The sequence below is a fragment of the Ursus maritimus genome, unplaced genomic scaffold (genome assembly GCF_017311325.1).
Source record: "Ursus maritimus isolate PB19 unplaced genomic scaffold, ASM1731132v1 scaffold_24, whole genome shotgun sequence".
Classification (NCBI taxonomy): Eukaryota; Metazoa; Chordata; class Mammalia; order Carnivora; family Ursidae; genus Ursus; species Ursus maritimus.
Genome location: NW_024424897.1, coordinates 42,625,363 through 42,647,692, shown reverse-complemented (window position 1 = coordinate 42,647,692; position 22,330 = coordinate 42,625,363). Strand labels below are relative to the sequence as shown.

Genomic DNA, 22,330 nt, shown 5'->3' with positions numbered 1-22,330 from the left:
ACCCAAGGGATTGGCCAGCTAAGACGGAAGGCGAAACCAGGACCACGTGCTCAGCGTGCCTGTTATTGCGAACTCGCCCAGATTCAGTCTTCAGGGACCAGGATCCTTGAGGGTGGAGTATGCAGTAAGCGCGGCGTAAGTGGAAGAAAGTTGAAAACAGATGCAGGGGCTCGTTTGAGTTTGTGTCCTAAGAGGAAGCGAGGAGAGAGAGCTCTGCAGGACGGAAAGACGTCTGACGGCGGGAAGCCGGCCCACGCGGCGGGCGCCCGTCCAGCAGGCAGGCTCTGGGACCTTTATATCAGGCCCAAGGCGGGAATGAGCCAAAGTTAAGAAGCGGCTCTTGGCCTTCATCGTAAAGACGAGGCAGTGCCTCAGAGGGCCCTTAACCCGCTTTGCGGTCTCGTTTCCAGGGAGGGGCCTACGTGGTGAAGCTGCTGGAGGAGTACGCCACGGGCCCCGCGGTGCTCACCGTGGCCCTCGTAGAGGCCGTGGCCGTGTATTGGTTTTACGGTAAGATGCTTCCCTCCGCCAGTCTGGAGCCCTGCTACACCGGCCTGCAGCCCCCAGACTAGAGGAGGGCTGATTTCATCAAGGAAAGCCAGGCCCGGGTACGAGGTGTCCCCTAGCCACCCCAGCCGAGCGCCTTCTCAGAAACAGGCCACCGTTGCCTCCGCGCTCCGCACCCCAAGTCCCCCGCCTCGTGGGAGGGCGCTGTTTCCTTCTGAGCTTGACCGCTGGCCCAGCGGACGCAGGCCGAGGCAGCTCCACAGAGCTCATCCGGAGCGGTCGCCGAGGCGCCGGCCGGGCTCTGAGAGCAGCACAGACGGCAAAGCGCTAGTGCGCGGTGGCTGCGGGTGTCGGGTGTGCGATGTACTACCAGAGCCCCCCCAGAGCCCCGAGATGGAGTTTAGATCATGTGCCAGGGAAGAGGCAAGAAGGTGCCTGTGTGAAGATCTGCACTTGGTAGAATCCCCCCTTCACCCCCCCGTGATGCTGGGATGGCATCTGAGAGCAGTGACACTCGCAGGAGCACCGAGAGCGGGCCAACGTGGGTCCGTTGGCAGGGGTCCCAAGAATCCGGGGGTGGGGATGGGGATGACCCAGGCAATTGAAATGAAGAGAACCAGCTTCAGGGCCTCCTGGCTGGCTCAAGTCCGTAGAGCATGTGACTCTTGATGGCAGGGTTGTAAGTTCAAGTCCCATACTGGGTGTAGAGATTACTTAAATAAATAAATAAAATCTTAAAAAGTGAGAAAGAAAACCAGGTTCAGAGATACCCCTCATCTTTAAAATCAAGCACTGATTATTTCATTTTGAAAATGTATTGATTTTCCTAGTTTCCATGGTAATAAAACAGTTTAGCATGCTTGTCATTACACATACCATGAAAAAGGGGAGGCCCCATATTTCCAGTTGCACATGAGCCCAGTTTTTTAAAAAAAGAGTTCCTCTCTCCTCAGTGATTCAGAGGACAGCGGTCAGGGCACGTGCATGGCTGTGGACCTCCTGCGGCTGGGGCTTTCGGGGAAGCGACTGTAGAACGCCCCGCCTTCCCCTTCCTGATTTCTCACCAGTTCTCACGTTCACATACTTTTTATAGAAGAACCTTGATCTTGATCTGGCATGTGAATGGGCAATCTGTGGTTAAAATTTTCTCTTGAAAGTTTCTAGTCTACGGTCCAAGTCAGTCTCTGTCGAGTGGGTTCACAGCTCCCAGACAAAATTCGACTTTCTTTTCTAAAGTAACAATAAAATAAAATGTGTGCTGAGATCTCAGAAATCAGTACAGTGTGGGCAGCGGGAGGGGCCTTTGGGTCCCTCCTCAGATGTCCACCTAACCCCCCACTCTAGGTAGAGAGAACGTGGGTTGCTGTCCAATGCGGTTTTGTGACAAGTCCGCTGTCCCACTTTCAGACCCGATTGGTGCCCCTGAGCCCCTGCTGTGCACAGACTCCAGAGCCTGTAGCGTCTCTGACCGGCAGGGGCTAAGACAGTCCGTGTCCTCCCTCAGTCAATCTCTTTCTCTTGCGGGTGACTTTAGGCATCACTCAGTTCTGCAGTGACGTGAAGGAAATGCTCGGCTTCAGCCCCGGGTGGTTTTGGAGGACCTGCTGGGTAGCCATCAGCCCTCTCTTTCTCCTGGTGAGTGGTCATTTCCCTCTCCTTCTGGCCCCGGAGAAAGATTCACCCAAACACTATATAGCGTAAATCACAGTGAAGTACAGCATCGATACAGGAGAGCGTGCAAACCCTAAGTGCACATCCCACTGGAACTTTATAGCTCAAGTGCATTTTCGCAGCAGAAACCATGCTAAGAAACAAAAACATGACCAGCCCTTCAGGAGCCCCTCCGGTGTCCCCTCCGAGTTGCTGTGCTCCCCATGCTCCCCCCTTCTGACTTCCAGTGCCACGGAAGGGTGGTCTGGGCTGGAGTCCTGCTGCATGTGTCCGTCACTCCCCTGCTCAGTGATGATGACAAATAGCATTTACGAGCATGACGTGCCAGACCAGACTTTGTGCTAAACTTAGCCCGTGGCTCTGTTAATCCTTCCAACAATTCTGCGAGGAGTGTAGTCCTAATACCCCATTTTACAGGTAAGGAGATTGATGCCTGAGGGTCCCAGGTCACACGACACATAAGACCTGATCAAGAGCTGGGAAGGATTTACTGAGCTGCTATTGAAGGCCCTGGGAGGAGGGTGCTCGTAATTTCGTAGTCGTTTTCTTCAAGATGCCCCACGCGGAAGTCCTCAAGTGTGGACTTGAGTCAAAAGTAGAATCCATTTAACACCAAAGAGCCTGGGTGAGAACATTTTGTTCCAAGTGTTACCTCTTTGCCAAGACGTGTTCGTGCTCAGTCCCCCCCACCCCCCTCGGCAGCAAGTGCCTCTGCTCACCCCGGTGTCCCCTCCTCGGGAGACATTGGCCCGAGGTGGCGGAGCTGCCTGCTCACATCCCGGGCGTGCTGTGGGGTAGCCTGGGGGAGAGCTCACTCTCCAGTTCTTTCATTGAACCGTAACTTGATCTTGGAGGGAGTTTTTTATCTTTGAGAGCCAGAGAGCTTGTTGGACTCGTCCTTCCACCAGGCTCCAGCTTGTTAGGAACGTCTGGGCCAAACATTTTGTCTTAGGGGCATCTCAGCCCTTGACGCAGAGCTAGCTGTCCCTTCCCCATCTTGTTTAAAACACCACCACCACCCAGAAAAACCCTTCATGTATTCTGTTTTGACTTTCTCTGGGCGGCCCTTTGCTTGCTACTTTTTGTAGCCCTACGTCTGGACGCTGACGTGGAAGAGGAACAGTACGCTCTTGCCCCTGCGACGCCGCATGGGTCTCTCTGTACCCCAGGGTCCCTGCTTCCCTTCCATTCCCCTGGGCCCTGGAGGTTCCTGAAACCAAGCCAAGCACCGCCCCAGGCAGCGGATGATTCTCAGTGCCCAGTGGCTGTGGGGTTGCTCTGGGCTCTAGGGTCCCCTGCACTTGGCTGGTAGTTCCTATTACTGTATCAGCTCACTGGGGCTTTTGGGTAGGTTAAATACACACGCAGATTTTTCTTTCACATTTTTATTTAAGTTCTAATTAGTTGGCAGTGTCATATTTAGTAGAGTAGAATTTAGTGATTCGTCACTTACAACACCCAGTGCTCATCACAACAAGCGCCCTCCTTAGTCCCCCTCCCCCACTTAGCCCAGCCCCACCCCTTCCCTCCATCAGCCCTCAGTTTGTTCTCTATGTTAAGTCTCTTAACGGTTTGCTTCCCTTTCTCTCTCTTTCTTCCCTTTCCCCATGTTCATTTGTTTTAAAAGCATGTCTTTTTTTTAAAAATATTTTTATTTATTTATTCGACAGAGATAGAGACAGCCAGTGAGAGAGGGAGCACAAGCAGGGGGAGTGGGAGAGGAAGAAGCAGGCTCATAGCGGAGGAGCCTGATGTGGGGCTCGATCCCAGAACGCCGGGATCACGCCCTGAGCCGAAGGCAGACGCTCAACCGCTGCGCCACCCAGGCGCCCCAGCATGTCTTTTTTTTTAAATCTGGGCGTTCTAGTTGTTTTCAGGGCGAGGGGTGGCGTGAACCGCCTAGCCCGCCATCACTAGACGCAGAAGTTCTCACATACACGGATTAGTCATATTTATTATTACCAGTGCCTCTTGATAATCTACTTAAATCCTTTCATTTGGTTTTCAAAGGAAGAGGAGACACAGCCTTAGCTCCTTGAGGGGAGGAGCTGTATCTGTTTGTTTGCTTGTCTATGTTAGTCTTCCCCACGCAGCGAAGAAATGCGTGCGGTCCGGGGCTGGGATTTGGGAGAGGCGAGTAAGGCATTCACCGCAGGTGTCAAATTTAAGGGGGGGCGGAGGGGTGCCAAAAAACTCAGGAATCAAGATAAAGACTATTTTAATATAATATTTTTTAAAAACCAAAATTAATGCCAAAAAGTCCCCAGTCAACAGATTTCAACATTTTAAATAAACACAAGATCTGACCCTGGACTTGCATGTCTCTCCTCACGCACTGTACCCTAATCTGGCCCTGTCAGATCTTGTCTTTATAAATATCGTACTGTAATGTTACTCCTTGATGCCTAAAATTGACTTACCTGTTGTGCCCAAGGTGAGTGCCTCTCACGCTCCGCCCTCGTCCTGGCCCCCAGGCTTTGAGTACCCCGATCTCTGTGACCCTCCGGCTGTCTTGCAGCCTGGGTGAGCCCTTGGTGTGCAGTCAGGGAGTTCCCGTGCCCAGCAAACGTCACGCACAGATCTGCGTGGAGGCCTCTCTCTCCTAATCCCTGTGATGTCTGCTTTACACCCTCCCTCTAAAGGCAAGGGCTCTCGTCTTCCACGGCTGGGTTTACTCACCAGATCCCTTGCTCTGCACTTTTTAAGGCTGCCTTCAATAAACAACGAGTAGCTTACTAAAAATACTTGAAACTGAAGCCAAGTTACAAAAAAAGAAAGTATTATCTGTGAGCAGGGAGAGGCGGGGCCGAGCATGGGGCTCGCGGGGAGCAATGCACGCTGGCCGCAGCAGGAGCCCAAGGCCTCTCTGGACTGTGTTGGATTCCACACACCTGACATCACCGCCAGAGGAGTTATAGAAGGGGGGGCTCCTCACTGTGTCCATCCCGTCTTTCCGTGTTCCAGAACTGGCTCCCTTAGTAGCGGGGTCTAGGGGGAAGAGAGTAAGTCCGGAGAAGGGTCTGCGGTTGGCCGGGCTCCTGTTTGGAAAGCTTCCCCCAGACTCAGGGTAACACTGTTGGGGAGATGGATGTATGTTTAACAACTTCCCTTTTATTACCTGCAGACAAAGAAGAAAAGATATAAATAGATGTTTAACCACACAAATAATTTACATTACTGCTTTCTTTATGAGTACGAAGTAATAAAATAAAATTAAATCAAGAGCAATAACGATTTCGGCCCCGTGGTTACTAGGCAAAAACTGGTATTTACGCTCTCTCTGGAAACCAAAGTGAAGTAAGAAAACCTATAAACTGAGTGTTGGGAGCACACCGTGGCATTTTTCTTGGGAGACGTTTTTCACTCGAATTTTCAAGTAAAAAGTGCGCGAAGCTGCTTTTCCTAACGTGATTCGTGACAAGGGCCTGGGGCAGGCAGTGGCTCGCGGCAGAGCCGTGCTGGTGGAAACCCGGGCTGGCGTGCTCAGTGCAGAAAGCAGAGAGCTCAAGAACGGGGAGAGGAGGGCACATAGACCCAGGAGCCCGGGGCCTCCAGCCTGGAGAACCTGAGTACTGCCCGGGACACAGGGAACGTCCCTCTGACGGCCGCGAAGCGCAGGAGGAAATGAAAACGAGCGCAGAGAGCTCTGAGGCCTGAGGACTGGCGGACGCGTGGAGCGGTCGTCCCGGTGGTTCCGCCGCTGTCTGCGACCCGGGGCCCAGACCGCTTTCCGCGGCTGCCCGTCTTCCCCTCTGCCCGGTCGGGAGGGGGCAGAGGACAAGCAGTACAAGCCCCCGGCCGGTTTCCCGTTGCAGCTGGGCACAGGCTGAGTGAATTGTACGTGTCAGAGGCCAGGCTCGCCTCTCTCCATTTGGGGGTCCCCGGAAAGGGTCCCCGCGTCAGCCCTGCGCGTCGGCGGAGCAGAGCCGCCCCGTCTGCAAGCGCGCGGGGAGGTGGGTCACGTTTCTTGGCGTTGCTGTTTCAGTTCATCATCTGCAGCTTCCTGACGAGCCCGCCGCAGCTGCGCCTTTTCCACTACGACTACCCCCCGTGGAGCGCCGTCCTGGGCTACTGCGTGGGGACGTCCTCCTTCGTCTGCATCCCCGCGTACATAGCCTACCGGCTGATCGTCACTCCGGGGACCTTTAGGGAGGTAGGTGCTCGAGTGTGCGTTCACACCAGTCATCGTTTTGGGAGAAAAGGACTTTCTGGCTGTGCTCTCTTTGGAGGAGAGGAGTCCCCGCGGGGAGAGCACCGGTCGGCTCTCAGGCTGACGCACGTGTGTGCCCGCACCAGCGTGCACACGCGAGCCTGGATGCGGTGGCCAGAGAGCGGGCTGGCTGTGCACACGCAGCCCAGCGCAGCCTGAGGTGTGTGCGGCGTCCTAACCTTCTCAGATGACCGCTTTGCCTTCTGCTTGCCGTTGGACATCAGATCTGTCCTGTCTGAAGCAATGCACATATATTTTATTAGGGATTTATTTATTTGTTTAAGAGAGAGAGGCTGTGAGCAGTGGGGGAGAGAGAATCCTCAAGCAGACTCCCTGCTGAGCGGAGAGCCCAGCATGGGGCTCCATCCCAGGACCCTGAGATCATGACCTGAGCGGAAAATCAAGAGTCGGCAGCCTAACCGACTGAGCCACCCGGGGGCGCCCCTGAAGCAATACACATATTTTGATTTAAGTGGAGATTATGGTGGAAAATGTCCACGGTCATTTTTCTAACTGCAGTGTGACGAGTGGTATTTTGAAAATCATCACTAAATCAGGATGTTGTGGTAACATAATAGTTTTAGCTCAAACCATTGGAGTAAAAAAAAGGTACCAGTATAGTAATATTAATACAGTAACGAATAATGTGCTATAACATTTTTTTAATCAAGCCTTACCACTTGGAGAAGTGTGTCTGTGTTTCAAAGCATCTTCCTGTAGCTGATCTCCTTTGGCTCTCAGAATCCCTCGTGAGGTGGATGGGCAGGTTATTAGACACAAGATATTGAGGCTGGGAATAAGCTTGCTCAAAATTTCCTTATTTCAGTGACTTGTCCAAGGACATAAGTACAGGGAGGCTCACACTCCAGGTTTTCAAATTCCTGGTCCAGTTCTTTTCGCTTTCGTCCCCAGGGTGTCAATAGTTTATGTAGAAATTGGCACTAGTTGGGGCGCCTGGGTGGCTCAGCGTCTGCCTTCGGCTCAGAGTGTGATCCCGGAGTTCTGGGATTGAGCCCCACGTCAGGCTCTTCTGCTGGGAGCCTGCTTCTTCCTCTCCCACTCCCCCTGCTTGTGTTCCCTCTCTCGCTGGCTGTCTCTCTGTCTCTCAAATAAATAAATAAAATCTTTAAAAAAAAAAAAAAAAGAAAGAAATTGGCACTAGACGTTCGGGAGCAGAGAGTTGCCGTTTTTCATCCAGTGCCACCAGGGTCCGTAGCTGAGGTCACCAGGATGCCCGGTAATGTGGCACTTCATTACTTCCAGAATTGAAAATGCTGGGGTTGTTACTTGTTCGGTTGTCTGTCTTGCCATAGCAAGAAGGTTGCGGTGGTGGAAGAGCTGCGGGAGTCTGTAGGTGGGTGTTTTTGTTGGGGTGAGCTCAAAGGTGAGGAGTGGTGTTTGGGGAAAGATAGAAGGCACCGTCTTTGTAGTGACCTGAGAACAGAGGTGGGCTGGTCTACGGGCTCTTCGATGCAAAACTCACATATGAGACCATCACACTCATCTTCCTTAAACATTTCATAAGAAACATGAAGCAAGAGAACATAAGGCAAATAAACATCCCCTCTTTCTAAGGACAGCTGAGTTCGTTTCTTTTTCCAAACAGGAAAACTGAATTCTAAGTGGACAGAACTCTGCGTGGAGTTATTAATTTCCTACACTGAAACCAGTCCTATCACAACCTCATTCCTCCCCAAAGGCCTTGGACCCTGGTGTTGCTTGAAATACACACTCGGATCCAGAATCATTGAATTTGTTCCTTCAGATTGTCCTTTATTGCTGTCGTGCTGATCCCTTGGTTCTATTGATTAAAATCCAGAGGTCAAGGTCAGGGGTGGGAACTCTAGTTAGGTTAGTAAATGTCAGTCTTCTTTGGTCAGACTACACCTCTATTCCTGGTCATCTCTCTTGCAAAGTCCTCGTGGGCCACAGGGAAATGTCACCCACAGGTGATTAATGAATGCAGCTCAGATCCGTTAGCAACAGAGGTAAGTAAGCGTGATTGCACGGTCATCTTTGCCTTAGGCCACCGTATGGGGAATGGTGGGTTTCCAGGAAGCATCATAGAGCCAGTCGAGGAAGACTGGTAGAGAAAGGACCTGGTCAACTCTGGCAAGTCACCCATCTTCTCTGGGCCTTAGTTTCTTCATCTATAAAATGTGTTTATTGGACTGGATTAACAATTCTCAAAGTGTTTTAAGGAGTAAAGTATTCTTGGAATATCACTAGGTGTTACTGCTGGGGGAAAAGATTATGTGGTCAAATAACTTTGAAGAATGCTGGATTAATGCAAGTTAAATAGGTTTCTTTACTACAGGACTTCTCAAAAGCCTTTATATGCTCATTTGCATGCTTAATCTCTGAGAGGGATAATGCATGCTGGGGTTTTTTTGCCAAGCATTCAAAGGGACTGTAATTCTTTGTGAATACCAGACCTGCTGGTCTATAACATTCTATCTATAAGGGAGGGAGGCCTCATATGAAAATTTGGTATCATTAAGAAAAAAAAAAAGACCAAGGTAAATTTCTTAACTCTTTTGGGCCCTCACCATATAAAAGGTTGGAGTTTGTGGAATGATCTTCCACTTGCTCACCTGGAATTTGGAGGATATCACATGCACCTGTAGCCTGAAAGTCTCAAGTCTGGAGTCATCAACTGGATTAGGTCATTGTTGTGGAAAACCCTAGTAAAGTGCACAGAGATACTGGGCAGATGGTCCCTAGTAAGTAAGCATTCATGAAGAGGTCAACAGTGATCTGTTTCTTAGACTATCACCTTGCAAAAGGCCAAGGCCTGGCAAATTTTGAGAGCAATGGTGGTCTGGCAACTGGGATGCTGTCAAAATAGGGAAAGCAAAAGGAGGCCTGGCATTTTGGAAGATCGGCAACCAGAAGGGCAGTGGAACGGGTGGCGGGGACTAGGACACCAAAGCCGAAAGCTGGGCTTTGCAGTGCTGTTCATTATAGCATTGCACCATACACCTTGGTGCTTTCTTCTCTTCCTGCACAGCATAGCTCCACTCAAGACTAGTTAGAATGATCTGCGTCCCGTTCCCGATTAGCAAGACTTAATTCTGCTTAATCAGTTATGTTCATCTGCGGGGAGGGATGGTTTGTGAAATTTTGCTTTCTTTGGCTTGACATGTCCAGGTAGGTGATGAGGGCTGCAGCAACTCCTTTTTCAGGGGATTTCTGGTGTGAGGTTTCAGTTCTTGAATGTTAAGGTCATCAGGAACACAAAATATACAATTTTGTTGATTTCATTAACTATGCAGATAGAACTGTTGGAATTCCATAGGCCCTGCTCCGTAAAGAAAAACAAACTCCCAGAATCAGTAAATTAAAGATTGAAGGACCGAAACTAATGTAATATTGTGTATCAACTATACTAAAAAAAAAAAAAAAATCGAAGGGGAGTACATACTTTTTCAATTCAAAATAAAAAGGACAAGTGGCAGAACTTCACCTGCCATCCATAAATCGAAAAATGCTTTCGGATCCAATTTTGCCCACTTGCCGTACGTATCTTCAGCCATCAAAGATTTTACTAAGCAACTTACTAAAGATTTTTCGAAACCACTGAAGTGCTGCTGTTTTCCCTTCCCCACACCCCTGAGCCGCTTCATGTCAGCCCGATGCTGAGCTCTCTATGGCGGGCTGTATATTTCATACACGAGCCCAAGCGTATTTCAGATCTGCCTTCAAGCCTCTGGGTATCTCAGCAGTTTCTAAACCAGAAATTCCTAAACTCTTCCCTGTGATGAGTCCTATGTCAACATGAGTTAGCTTTAGGAGTGATGATTTAAATGGTCACATCTTTTTAAATTATGTGGTGATTTGTACCCTTGTGTGAAGGGACCAGTACTTCTTCACAGCTACACTCATGAGATCAACAACATCCCAGCCATCACAGTGGCTGCTGGCACCATGTACCACGCTCCGGTGTGTGTGGACGTTCTACTGAAAGCTCATCATCTTCTCCCGTCAGTGTTAAAATGATTTTGGTAATTAGTCAACACGTGCTTATAGTTCCTGAATACATCATTTTTTAAAGTTGCATTTATTTTATTTATTTATTTATTTATTTATTTATTTATTTATTTATTTATTTAAGTGCTCTCTACACCCAACATGGGGCTCAGACTTGTGACCCTGAGATCAAGAGTCACAGCTTCCAACTGAGCCAGCCAGGTGCTCCCTGAACACATCACTTTTATCTACATTTGAGAATAAATTGGAAATTCCTTTCTTAAGGAACATCAGTGAGACTATGCCCACTTACTAGTACATGCCATTAAAACGCTATTTAAATGTTTTTTGCTGTTAGTACTGTTAAGTATTAAAACAGTAAAATACTGTTAAGTTATAAGAATGTTTATAACATCGTATTTTCTTCCCAACAGCGTATTATTAAAGGTATCACCCCAGAAACAGCGACGGAAATTCCCTATGGGGACATCCACTTGAACGCCATATAACAACGCGCTTCCGTGAGAGGAAAATGGCTTCCCGACAGCCTTCTTCCTCTGGTTCTGACAAGTCATGCCTCGCCTTCTCCCCTCGAAGTGAACGAGTTTCCAGCTACGCCTGACAATGGAAGGGCCTTCTTCATGGAGACACGGTCCCAAAAGACTATGGTGCCCAGACTCTTACGGCCCCAGCTACTCGTTTCTGGGAGATCTCCCGGACGTATCACCATGCTAGCTCTATGACACAGCTAAACTGGACTGTTCTGGATGTGTGAGGGGTGTCTGGAGGTGATGGAAGCCACCATCTAACCAGTTAGGATTAGGTTTAGAATCAAGTTTGTACAAGTCTCCTGCATCATTTCTTGTTATGATCATTGGTATCTGACATCCATTTGCTCCTAAAGGTCTCACTGTTCGTGAACGCCTCCACCACGCAGGAGAAAACAGGGATGCTGTTTTGCTAGCCATAGATTTTCTGAGTAGCATAGAATTCTATAGCTGGAATCTGCTAGAACCCCATAACCCGTGTGCTCTTGTGAAGTCAGGAGAGGAAGATGTAGAAACTAAATGGAAAAACAATGTATTTGTGTGAGCATGTGTGTCTGCGTATGCCGTTGTTTCACTGTATCCTTATCTCTATTCTGATACTTTGGGCCCATTACAAACTATACGAATTTCCTCTAATTTTTCTTACATTAACAATTCCACCTACTCAAATGTGTATGTATGTTATTATAAGGGTATCACTGCCACCTTCGCCTTTTCCAATGACACACACCTTCCTTTACGGGCCGGTGTTTGGCGTTTGCTGCAGTTCATTGCCATGTCCCTGTCTGCCAGCTAAACACGCAGGATAACGCTCCACAGCCAAATCTGGCCTATTTCGTTACTGACTGTGGCTTGGCCGCGAACTGCTTTGAAGATGGATGCTGACAAGTGCATCTTCGGTGTTCACTTGACTATCTGGTTTAAGCTCTGTTTCAAATGACCGGGTTTGACGGCTCCGATTACTTTGCTTTGTGACGAGAGGATAAATCCAATTCTTGCTTGTAGGGTAGATAGGTCTGGCACCCTGACCTTAACCGGGGTCACCCTCAATCCAGGAGTATTTGGAGACTCTGGGTTAGCCTTAAATGGAATTCCCCAACCCTTCCTGGTTGACTACCAGGATTGTGAGCCCAGATAATAGGGTTGAGGCTAAACTAAGTAAGGCTAAGGGAAAAGGGTCGGTGAAATGAATAACCTTGCATTCCACATAAAGCCTTTAAATATAGATCAAGTAAATATGATCTTTGGTGGCTTGTGCCTTTCAGATGCATAAGTAAAGAGGTAAATTTACCTTGTAGTGTAAGATTTCCTCACCAAAATCTTCAAGGGACTAAAGCCTAGTCAATGATCAAAGGACTCAATCATCTTGCCCCATATCATTTCAGTCCTCTCTATGTACCCCATTTAATTCTAACTACCTTATAGAAAGAAGACCCGTATAGCAGAGGCTTGGTTTTATCCAATTATAGATCTTCCTCTCTTGGCTTCTTTTCCCAACAGTCTCTGCCCTAGCCATCTTCTTGTATTCCCCCTACATCCTTCTATTTCTGATTCTTTGCTTCTCTCAGCAGGATAGTTTCCTTATAGATGTGAGCTGCTGAGAAGTTTCCCAAAATATTAGAGGAAAAGAGAAGAGGGATTAAAAAATGTCCCTCACTGACCCGCCTTCATTACCTTCCCTCTTTCATCCTTTCATGCTACCTGATTTCCATTCTCTGTGCTTGCCAGCGTTCTGAAAGGAGAGGGGTTGCCTAAGGGGCGGCATATTCAGTGCTAAATAGCTTTGCAAATTTTAAGAACTCCTTTATGAAGATATTGAGATACGGATTGTTTCCACCCCACACACACTGACGCATGCTCCAAAGACATCATTTTTTAAAAAGCACTTTTTCAAACAGAATTAGGGTTTTGCCAAGCCAGGTGTTGAGGGAATTAAAAAGGTATTTTAAAGTTTTCAGACTTCACTGGACTTAAAAAAACAAAACAAAACAAAATCTCTGTTCTGCACAGTTTGCATTTACTTGGTCCCTATTTATCAGTACTACCACGGATTTTTTTTAAAGGAAAACTTAGAAGTAGGTAGATGGACTTTGAAACAATCTTTTAAAGAACTTTTACATCTAATGTAGCCATTTACATAAAAGTAAAAAATAAAAATGGAATTGAATCGTAAAGTTATTTAAGTACTGAAGTTAATTTTTTTTCTGTGATGTTATTAGTAAGAAATACCCAAGAAATAGGCAAGACACAAGATAAAGGCACGGAGGGCAATTCAACTGATTACAGTTGTTTCCTATATTGATAAGCAATGGAGCCAAAAAATTCATCTCCCTTCCAGAAAACTTACAACCTATTTAAAATTTATTCCATTTGTGGTTTAGAATGCATATGACTCGTAACCTAAATTCATTGCCCTGGCTGCCCCACCTGGAGATGAAGACCTGACAAGCACGAAGTCAACAGAATAGCTCCAAAATCAACTGGTGAAAATCAAATCCGATAACGAAACCTCACAAGAAGGCAAAAAAAGAAAAAAAAAAAAGAAAAAAAAAGTTATTTGGTGAGATGAGTCACTCCCTCGCCGTCCTCTTTTTACTAAGCTTGTTAATTTAGTGACACCAATCTCAAAATGTAAGCTTCAATATGAATTTCCATTTAAGCTATCCACCCCACCCCAAGCCTGAAAAGGGAGATTACGCTCCTAGAATTAGAATTGTATTCTCTCTGATAAGTTGGAAGGAGTGACCTGATATGTTCTACCTGTTGTATCATTGATTTGGGGCTCACCGTCAAAGCAAGCAAAGCTTAAAACTATGGAACGCAATGGCTTAACTGAGGTGTTCTTACCTGCATCTTAGCGCTTACGTACCGAATTGTACAATCCAAGCCTGGTTCCCTTCTTAGCACGTCTCTACTCATATATCTGGTGTTTAAGATACCAGAATGGTTCGGAATGGTGGTCCTTCAACACGGCAGCAGTCAGAGGACATTTTTCACCACCCTTTCCTTGTTCCTTTTTTTTTTTTTTTTGGTCAGGGGGTAGTGGGGAAAAGCAGTAGGTTCCTCGGAGAGACTATGTTACAACCTGTCATCCCCCAAGTAATCAAGTAATGTAATAAAAGCAAAAGAGTCCTCTGCTCAGTGGGAAGAGTTATATACCTTAAAGCCATCATGGAGATCACACATCATTTAAAACACAAGGTGAGTTACACAAAAGGCTCTTCCCTAGGAAGTTGAGTTTAAAAATGCTTATTTGAGAAGGATGTTAGAGAGAGAAATTTATAAATCCAAATATGGGAAAAGAAATGTTATAGCAGAGATTATCCCTAAACTGTAGAAAGCTGTTCTGGTCCACTTGAAACATTCTGGTTTTTGAAATTTCTTTTTCAATATCAGAGATAAGTATATTATCTTATAAAAATTCGGTGTGATTAGCTTCATGGATGGAATATTTCAAATCTCTAATTTTTTTCTTTTCTTATTTTCCCTTAACTGTCTCTAAATTTTAATGATAGAACAATATTTTAAAGTTCAGATAACTACATTACAGGCAGAGCAAACCTGGTGATCTAGCTAATTTCTCTGCTCTTCCTGGGATCTGGAAATTTCTAAATGAAGGTGAGGTTATTTCCTCTGCTAGAATGATATAATACTCCTCTCAATTGGTTTAGTGGGCATTTACCTCAACGGAAAAGATAAACATCTTAGGATGGAATCTTAAATATGTCTGCCCTGCGGTTTCATATAATCGGGATCTATTTAATATTGTTTCCAAATTGGGTGCTTCAAAACAACTCACCTTTTCAAGAGAAGAAGTCTTTTTTTATTTTTATTTTTATTTTTTTTTTAAAGATTTTATTTATTTATTCGACAGAGATAGAGACAGCCAGCGAGAGAGGGAACACAAGCAGGGGGAGTGGGAGAGGAAGAAGCAGGCTCATAGCGGAGGAGCCTGATGTGGGGCTCGATCCCATAACGCCGGGATCACGCCCTGAGCCGAAGGCAGACGCTTAACGACTGAGCCACCCAGGCGCCCCAAGAAGTCTTTTTTAAAAAAAAAATGATTCACAATATATTTCAGTTGGAATTTCAGTTGGTATTTCTCTTACCAACACATCGCAATATCCATGCCAAATTGCTCCGCTAAATTATACTAGGTCATTATTTCTAGCAGTTTGTAAACACTGGCAGCCCAAACAGGAGGGACTTATCCCATCTTTACGCTAAAATACTTAAAATACTATAACTAAATAAGAACATTTTTTTTTCTTAAAGCTATTTTGGGGGCGCCCGGCTGGCTCAGTAGGTTTTGAGTTCAAGCCGCATGTTGGGTGTAGAGATTACTAAAGAATAAAATCTTAAAAAGAAAAAAAAGCTATTTTGAAAGATAATTCTTATTCAAACTCTAATACTAGAAGTGCACCTCAAGAAAACTTGATATATGAAAAATGCATATATTAAAAGATAAAATTAGGGAGGGACTTTAAGAGTTTGCAGTAATTTCTCCAATGGCATTTAAAATAGTATTTGATTGGGGCCCCTGGGTGGCTCAGTTGGTTGAGTGTCCAACTGTTGATTTCGGCTCAGGTCCTGATCTCCAGGTCGGAAGATGGAGCCCCCGCATCAAGTCCCGCGCACAGCGGGGAGTGCGCTTGGGATTCTCTCCCTCTGCCCCTCCCCGACTCACACACCGCTCTCTAATAAATCTTAAAAATAAAATGGGATTTGATTTACAAACATTTTTCCAGGTACATTGTGTTGGGCATATCAGTGAGGTACTCAAGCTCTGGATTATGGTTCATTGAATTTCATAAATGGTATTTCTTTCCCTTCCTTTTCCCCTTCTTCCACATTACCTACAGCTAAAATTAAGTAAATTCCTTCTTGTATTTACTCTGTCAACAGTGGTAAAACGAAATTTCTCACTGTTATTTTTTACATGAAACAATTATTTTTAAGCTTTAGTGGCAGAACCAAGTTTTATTTGTATAAAAGTAGAATCCCCTCTTTGAAATGCGTAGCATGCCTGTGTATTCATCTATGCAGTTTAGTCATAAATGGTCCAAGTTAGATGAGAGATCTCAGCAAATGCCTTATGTTGTGAACTGTCAACTGTAATAACTTTTTTAAATTTTATAATAATTTTTTATTGTTATGTTAGTCACCATACAGTATATCCTTAGTTTTTGATGTAGTGTTCCATGATTCATTGCTTGTGTATAACACCCAGTGCTCCATGCAATACGTGCCCTCCTTACTACCCATCACCGGTCTATCCCATTCCCTCACCCCCTCCCCTCTGAAGCCCTCAGTTTGTTTCCCAGAGTCCATAGTCTCTCGTGGTTCATTCCCCCTTCTGTTTACCCCCCCTTCATTCTTCCCTTCCTTCTCCTACCGATCTTCCTATTTCTTATGTTCCATAAATGAGTGAAACCATATGATAATTGTCTTTCTCTGCTTGACTTATTTCACTTAGCATTATCTCCTCCAGTCCCGTCCATGTCACTGCAAATGTTGTGAAATCGTTCTTTTTGATGGCTGAGTAATATTCCATTGTATATATGGACCACATCTTCTTAATCCAGTCATCTGTTGAAGGGCATCTCGGTTCCTTCCACAATTTAGCTATTGTGGACAATGCTGCTATGAATTTTTGCCATTCTAATTGGCGTAAGGTGGTATCTCAATGCGGTTTTGATTTGAATTTCCCTGACGGCTAATGATTTTGAACATTTTTTCATGTGTCTGTTAGCCATTTGTAGCTCTTCATTGGAAAAGTGTCTGTTCATATCTTCTGCCCATTTTTTGATTTGATTATTTGTTTCTCGTGTATTGAGTTTGAGAAGTTCTTTGTAGATCTTGGATACCAGTCTTATATGTCGTGTCATTTGCAAATATCTTCTCCCATTCCATGGGCTGCCCCTTAGTTTTTTTGACTGTTTCCTTGGCTATGCAGAAGATTTTTATCTTGATTAAGTCCCACAAGTTCATTTTATCTTTTCTTTCTCTTGCCTTTGGAGATGTGTCATGAAAAAAGTTGCTGTGGCTGATGTCGTAGAGGTTGCTGCCTATGTTCTCCTCTAGGATTTTGATGGATTCCTGTCTCCCATCGAGGTCTTTCATCCATTTGGAGTTTATCTTTGTGTATGGTGTGAGAGAGTGGTCATTCTTTTGTATATAGCTGTCCAATTTTCCCAGCACCATTTATTGAAGAGACTGTAATAACTCTTAAATCATGATATATAGATTTGTTCTGTCTCACAATAAAAACAAACTTCCAAACTCTTAGGGTTAAGATAAAAATCTTAGCTGTACATTATCCAAACATTTACACAATTCCCAAACACTGCATGTCATTTGCAAATACTTATTATCAAAACTATGTAGAATTAGAAATATTAAATTTCTGTAAAGCTAAATTACTACAATTCTTTGCAATTTGTGCCAAACTTTAGTTTCCAATGTGTTTTCTCATATATCATCTCATGTGATCATCAGAGCTCTGGGTGACAACAGTTATTTCCCTAGTGTTGCCGATGAGGAGGCTGAGGCTCAAAGAAGCCAATTAATTTGCCCAAGTTCACAGCTGAAAAGTTCCAGGACAGGACCTGTGCCTTGGGTTTTTTTTTTTCCTTTTTTTATTAAAGATTTTATTTATTTGACAGAGAGAGAGACAGGGAGAGAGGGAACACAAGCGGGGGAGTGGGAAAGGGAGAAGCAGGCTCTCCGCTGAGCGGGGAGCCCGATGTAGGGCTCGATCCCAGGATCCTGGGATCATGACCTGAGCCAAAGGCAGACGCTTAATGACTGAGCCATCCAGGTGTCCCTATGCCTTGGTTTTCTTTCTTTTTTTTTTTTTTTAAAGATTTTATTTATTTATTCGACAGAGATAGAGACAGCCAGCGAGAGAGGGAACACAAGCAGGGGGAGTGGGAGAGGAAGAAGCAGGCTCATAGCGGAGGAGCCTGATGTGGGGCTCGATCCCATAACGCCAGGATCACGCCCTGAGCCGAAGGCAGACGCTTAACCGCTGTGCCACCCAGGCGCCCCGTATGCCTTGGTTTTCTGATTCAAGGCCAAAGGTTATTTGCGTGCTATCTTTAAAATCACCATCCATAGAAGCCTAAATACACACACAGATCCTAAATTCAAAAATGAGAATCATGAGGGCTGTATTTTCAACAAATAAGGACATTCTCCTTCATAATCAACTGTCAAAATCAGGAAAGTGACGTTGATACGTCACTGCCATTTAATCTCAGACCCCATTCAATGACGTCCTTTTAGCAAAAGGATCCAGTCCAGAATCACACGTTGCATTTAGTTTCATGTGGCTTTTGTCTCCTTCAGGCCAGAACAGATTCCCAGTCTTCCCTTGGCTTTCATGACCTCGATACTTTTGAGGGTTACAGGTCGGGGATTTGGCGGAATGTCCCTCAGTTTGATTTGTTTGATGATAGATCCCTCACGATTAGATCCAGGCTAAGGATTCTTGGCAAATATCGTGGGAATGATGCCATGTTCCTCTGTCTGGTGGAGCACAATTTGATTTGTCCCATATTGATGTTAACTTCAATCACCCAAATAAGGTGGTGTCTGCCAGGCTTTCTGCTGTCAAGTTTTTCTTTTTTGTAATTAATTAGTATTTTGTAGGGAGTGTTCTTCTCCTTCTTCTTCTCCTCCTCCTCCTCCTCCTTCTTCTTAAGATTTTATTTATTTATTTGACAGAGAGAGAGACAGTGAGTGAGGGAACACAGGCAGGGGGAGTGGGAGAGGGAGAAGCAGTCTCCTCACTGAGCAGGGAGCCCGATGCGGGGCTTGATCCCAGGACTCCGGGATCATGACCTGAGCCGAAGACAGACACTTAACGACTGAGCCACCCAGGCACCCTGGGAGTGTTCTTCTTCGATTGTGCAACTATCCCCTTCCTCCTCTAAGTTTTACTCATTTATTTTTTATGGATTCCTATTTTGTTCAGTGGACTGTAATCATTAATTCTGATGCTCAAATCACCCCATATTTAGCCAGTGAGAGTCCTGGTAAGCTGTCCCTTTGACATGTCCCCATCATTTAGAACACTTCCTTACTTTCTGGACTAAAATGTTCCAGGATCATCTTGTACTTTCCCTGACACAGCCTTTCCTCCAAGAAGCCCTGGTTCCTTTTAGTGAAGAATGTATTTAGAAACCAAGATTGAGGGGTATGATCATTGCTATTGAGCTGTCACTGATCCCAAGTCCTCTCATTGGGCAGAACAAAAGTGTGTGTGTGCATGTGTGTATTCATGCACACACATACACACACACACACACACCCATAATTGTCGATCTCTACTGTGAAAACTGAGTTCACACCGTTATCTCCAATTCTAACCCAACACTGCAAAGTTCTCTCTAGTTTTCTCCCTTTATAACTCCTTCTAGGACAGTGAGAAACCTGGCTCCCATTATCCTGAATCAGTGTCCCTGAATGTCAGCAATGTTCTATGGCTGCTGCTCTCCTTATCCCACTCAGGTTCTGACCCCTCATGCTGAGATTGTCCCCTGAACGAGTGCCCTTCTCACCTGCTCAGGCTGATGACCCATGTTGGGCAGTCGCCACTACCACTTACGGAGTCCTTCTCGAACATACCTGGGCTCAACCTCTTGCATGGGCCTCCTCTCTGCACGAATACCCCCCACCCGCATTTGGGCTGACACAGAGTGTAGGCTGCTCCTACATAATTCTTTTCTTCACTGTGTATTAGTGACACCCAGCCCTGGGCCATGACAGCTTTTACCCTGCACAGCACCACTTAATGGACTGGGATGATCAAAAGGGGAGAATCATCGAACTTCACATCAAAAACCAGGGATATACTGTATGGTAACTAACATAATATAGTAAAAAATATTATTAAAAAAAAGGGGGAGAGGATCAGTTTACATTCATAGTTATAATTATAGCCTTAAAAAGCCATCATATTTTCTTAAGGGACCATTAACGAGGAAGGAGGTTAGTAGTATAATGGGGTGGGCAGAGCTTGGACAAAGAAAGCATCTTTCAGGGGAGAAACTTAAGGATATTTCTAAACTCCTTTTTCCAACCCACAACCTTTCCTGCTAACTATTCCTTATTTCTTCTTTTAGGCTTTGTCTTAACACAACGAACAAGAATCTAACACATCTGGCACATAGCCCTCAATTTGCTAAATGCTTGAGAATATATCATATTTCATGTCATTCGTCTGGCCTAGTTTCCTTCCATCATAAGTATGACTGATCACGTATTTTCCAAAAGCAAAAAACTTCCCTGCACCAATGCAAAGAACAACCAGACAGGATTGAGAAGACAAGCCCTCAAGTCCTTTCTCAGCAACTACCAAACTAAGTAATCTTACTTAAGTCACTCAGCTTCACTGGCCCTTTCTCCTCATGGGTGTAATACTATAACTGAAGACAAATACTGATCTTCACGGGGTGCTTACTAATGTCAGGCACAGCATTGCATGCCTTATTTTAAGCAATTCTTACATCGATCTTATGGAAGACACACTTTTTTTTTTCTTAAGATTTTATTTTTTTAAGTAATCTCTATACCCCACGCGGGGCTCAAACTCACCTCCCTGAGATCAAGAGCCGCATGCTCCGCTGACTGAGCCAGCCAGGCACCCAAAAGACACACTTTCATGATCCCCGTTTTACAAATGAGACTGCAGCCTAGAGAACTTAATTTGTCCAAGGTTATGCAGCTAGTAAATAGTAGACCCTAGACCTCCACGCCTCAGCTTTTAAACATGATGTCATAATGCATTGAAAACATTTTAAATGGGAGGGGTTACATTAGATAATCTCTAAGGTCATTCCAGTTTAAAAATTCTGATTTTAAGAAATGCTTAAGGGATATTAAAAGAAACAACAACTTTGCATTATAGTAGGCAATGGGCATATAAAGTTGAGATTGGATCTTTGCACAGAAGGCAAAGGAAACAGAGGTGCTGCTGAAAAAGGGGGTATTCAGAGAGGCTTTATGGAGGCAATACCACTTTAGTTCAGTTTTAAAAATAAGAGGTTAGGTAGAAATATGGGTGGCATTGTAGGCAAAGCAACCACCATGTGAGAAGGCAGAGTTGTCAGGAAACAGCACTATGTACTGATATGACTGCAGTGAGAGTCAACAAGGGGAGGGAGAAGGAAAATGACAACATTTTGAGTTATTTATGTATTGTTGAAAATTGAGTCGGAAGAAGAGCGGTTTATCGATTCATAAGATTTCTTTTAAGTACATTATTTTGGACCTTGTTTACTTATTTTTAAAAAGATATATTTATTTGTGAGAGAGAGGGAGAGAGATAGAGGGAGAGACAGAGAGAGGAGAGAACCCCCAAGCCGACTCCCCGTTGAGCGTGGAGCCTGAGATGGGGCTCAATCCCACCACTCAGGAGATCATGACCTGAGCTGAAACCAAGAGTTGGACGCTTAACTGACTGAGCCACCCAGGTGCCCCATGGACCTCATATCCATTTAAAAGACACACATCTAGGGGCACCTGGGTGGTTCAGTGGGTTAAGCATCTGCCTTCGGCTCAGGTTATGATCCGGGGTCCTGGGATCGAGCCCCACATCAGGCTCCCTGCTCAGTGGGGAGTCTGTTATCTCTCCCTCTCTCTCTCAAGTAAACAAAATCTTTTCTTTTAAAGATTTTATTTATTTATTTGAGAGAGAGTGCATAAGCAGGGGGAGGGGCAGAGGCAGAGGGAGAAGCAGACTCCTTGTTGAGCAGGGAGCCAGATGTGGGTATTGATCCCAGGACCCCGGGATCATGACCTGAGCCAAAGGCAGCCGCTTAACTGACTGAGCCACCCAGGGGCCCCAATAAACAAAATCTTAAAACAAAAAGAACACACATCTAGCAATAAAGTTAATGAATTTCTTATTCATACTAGCCCAAATCATACATTATCAAATAACTGCCACCCTGTGGATAAGCCATTCTATTTTTTTTTTAAAGATTTTATTTATTTATTTGACAGAGATTGAGACAGCCAGCGAGAGAGGGAACACAAGCAGGGGGAGTGGGAGAGGAAGAAGCAGGCTTCCTAGCAGAGGAGCCTGATGTGGGGCTCCAATCCCATAACGCCGGGATCACCCCCTGAGCCAAAGGCAGACGCTTAACCGCTGTGCCACCCAGGTGCCCCGGATAAGCCATTCTATTAATCAACATCTCTATAGATTCTTCCTGTAGAAATGACTAAGATTAACCAGGATGGCCAACAGTTCCTCTGACTCATATTTAGAAATTTTAAGATTATGCATACAGAATATATAAAACATATTTACAACGAAAAGAACAGCCAAGTAACTACCATCCAAGAAGTGGAATATTGCTGGCATCTAGAAGTCCTGTGTGTACCTCTCCTGTATCATGAATCATTTCCTTGCTTTTTC

The 22,330-nt window shown here is 45.3% G+C and overlaps 1 protein-coding gene across 8 annotated transcripts in view; it reads left to right on the top strand.

The window, feature by feature from the left end:
• Positions 1 to 16,986, top strand: part of SLC6A4 (solute carrier family 6 member 4) — a 38,609-nt gene extending 21,623 nt beyond the window's left edge. For 4 of the 8 annotated variants that reach the window (XM_040641090.1, XM_040641091.1, XM_040641089.1 and 1 more), the window contains 4 exons: positions 411 to 510; positions 2,042 to 2,142; positions 6,164 to 6,331; positions 10,792 to 11,568. In XM_040641090.1, the coding sequence (XP_040497024.1) occupies positions 411 to 510; positions 2,042 to 2,142; positions 6,164 to 6,331; positions 10,792 to 10,866 (444 nt within the window). In that variant the 3' untranslated portion in view covers positions 10,867 to 11,568. The other 4 variants (XM_040641093.1, XM_040641095.1, XM_040641094.1 and 1 more) reach the window with 4 other exon arrangements.
• Positions 16,987 to 22,330: the final 5,344 nt, after the last annotated feature.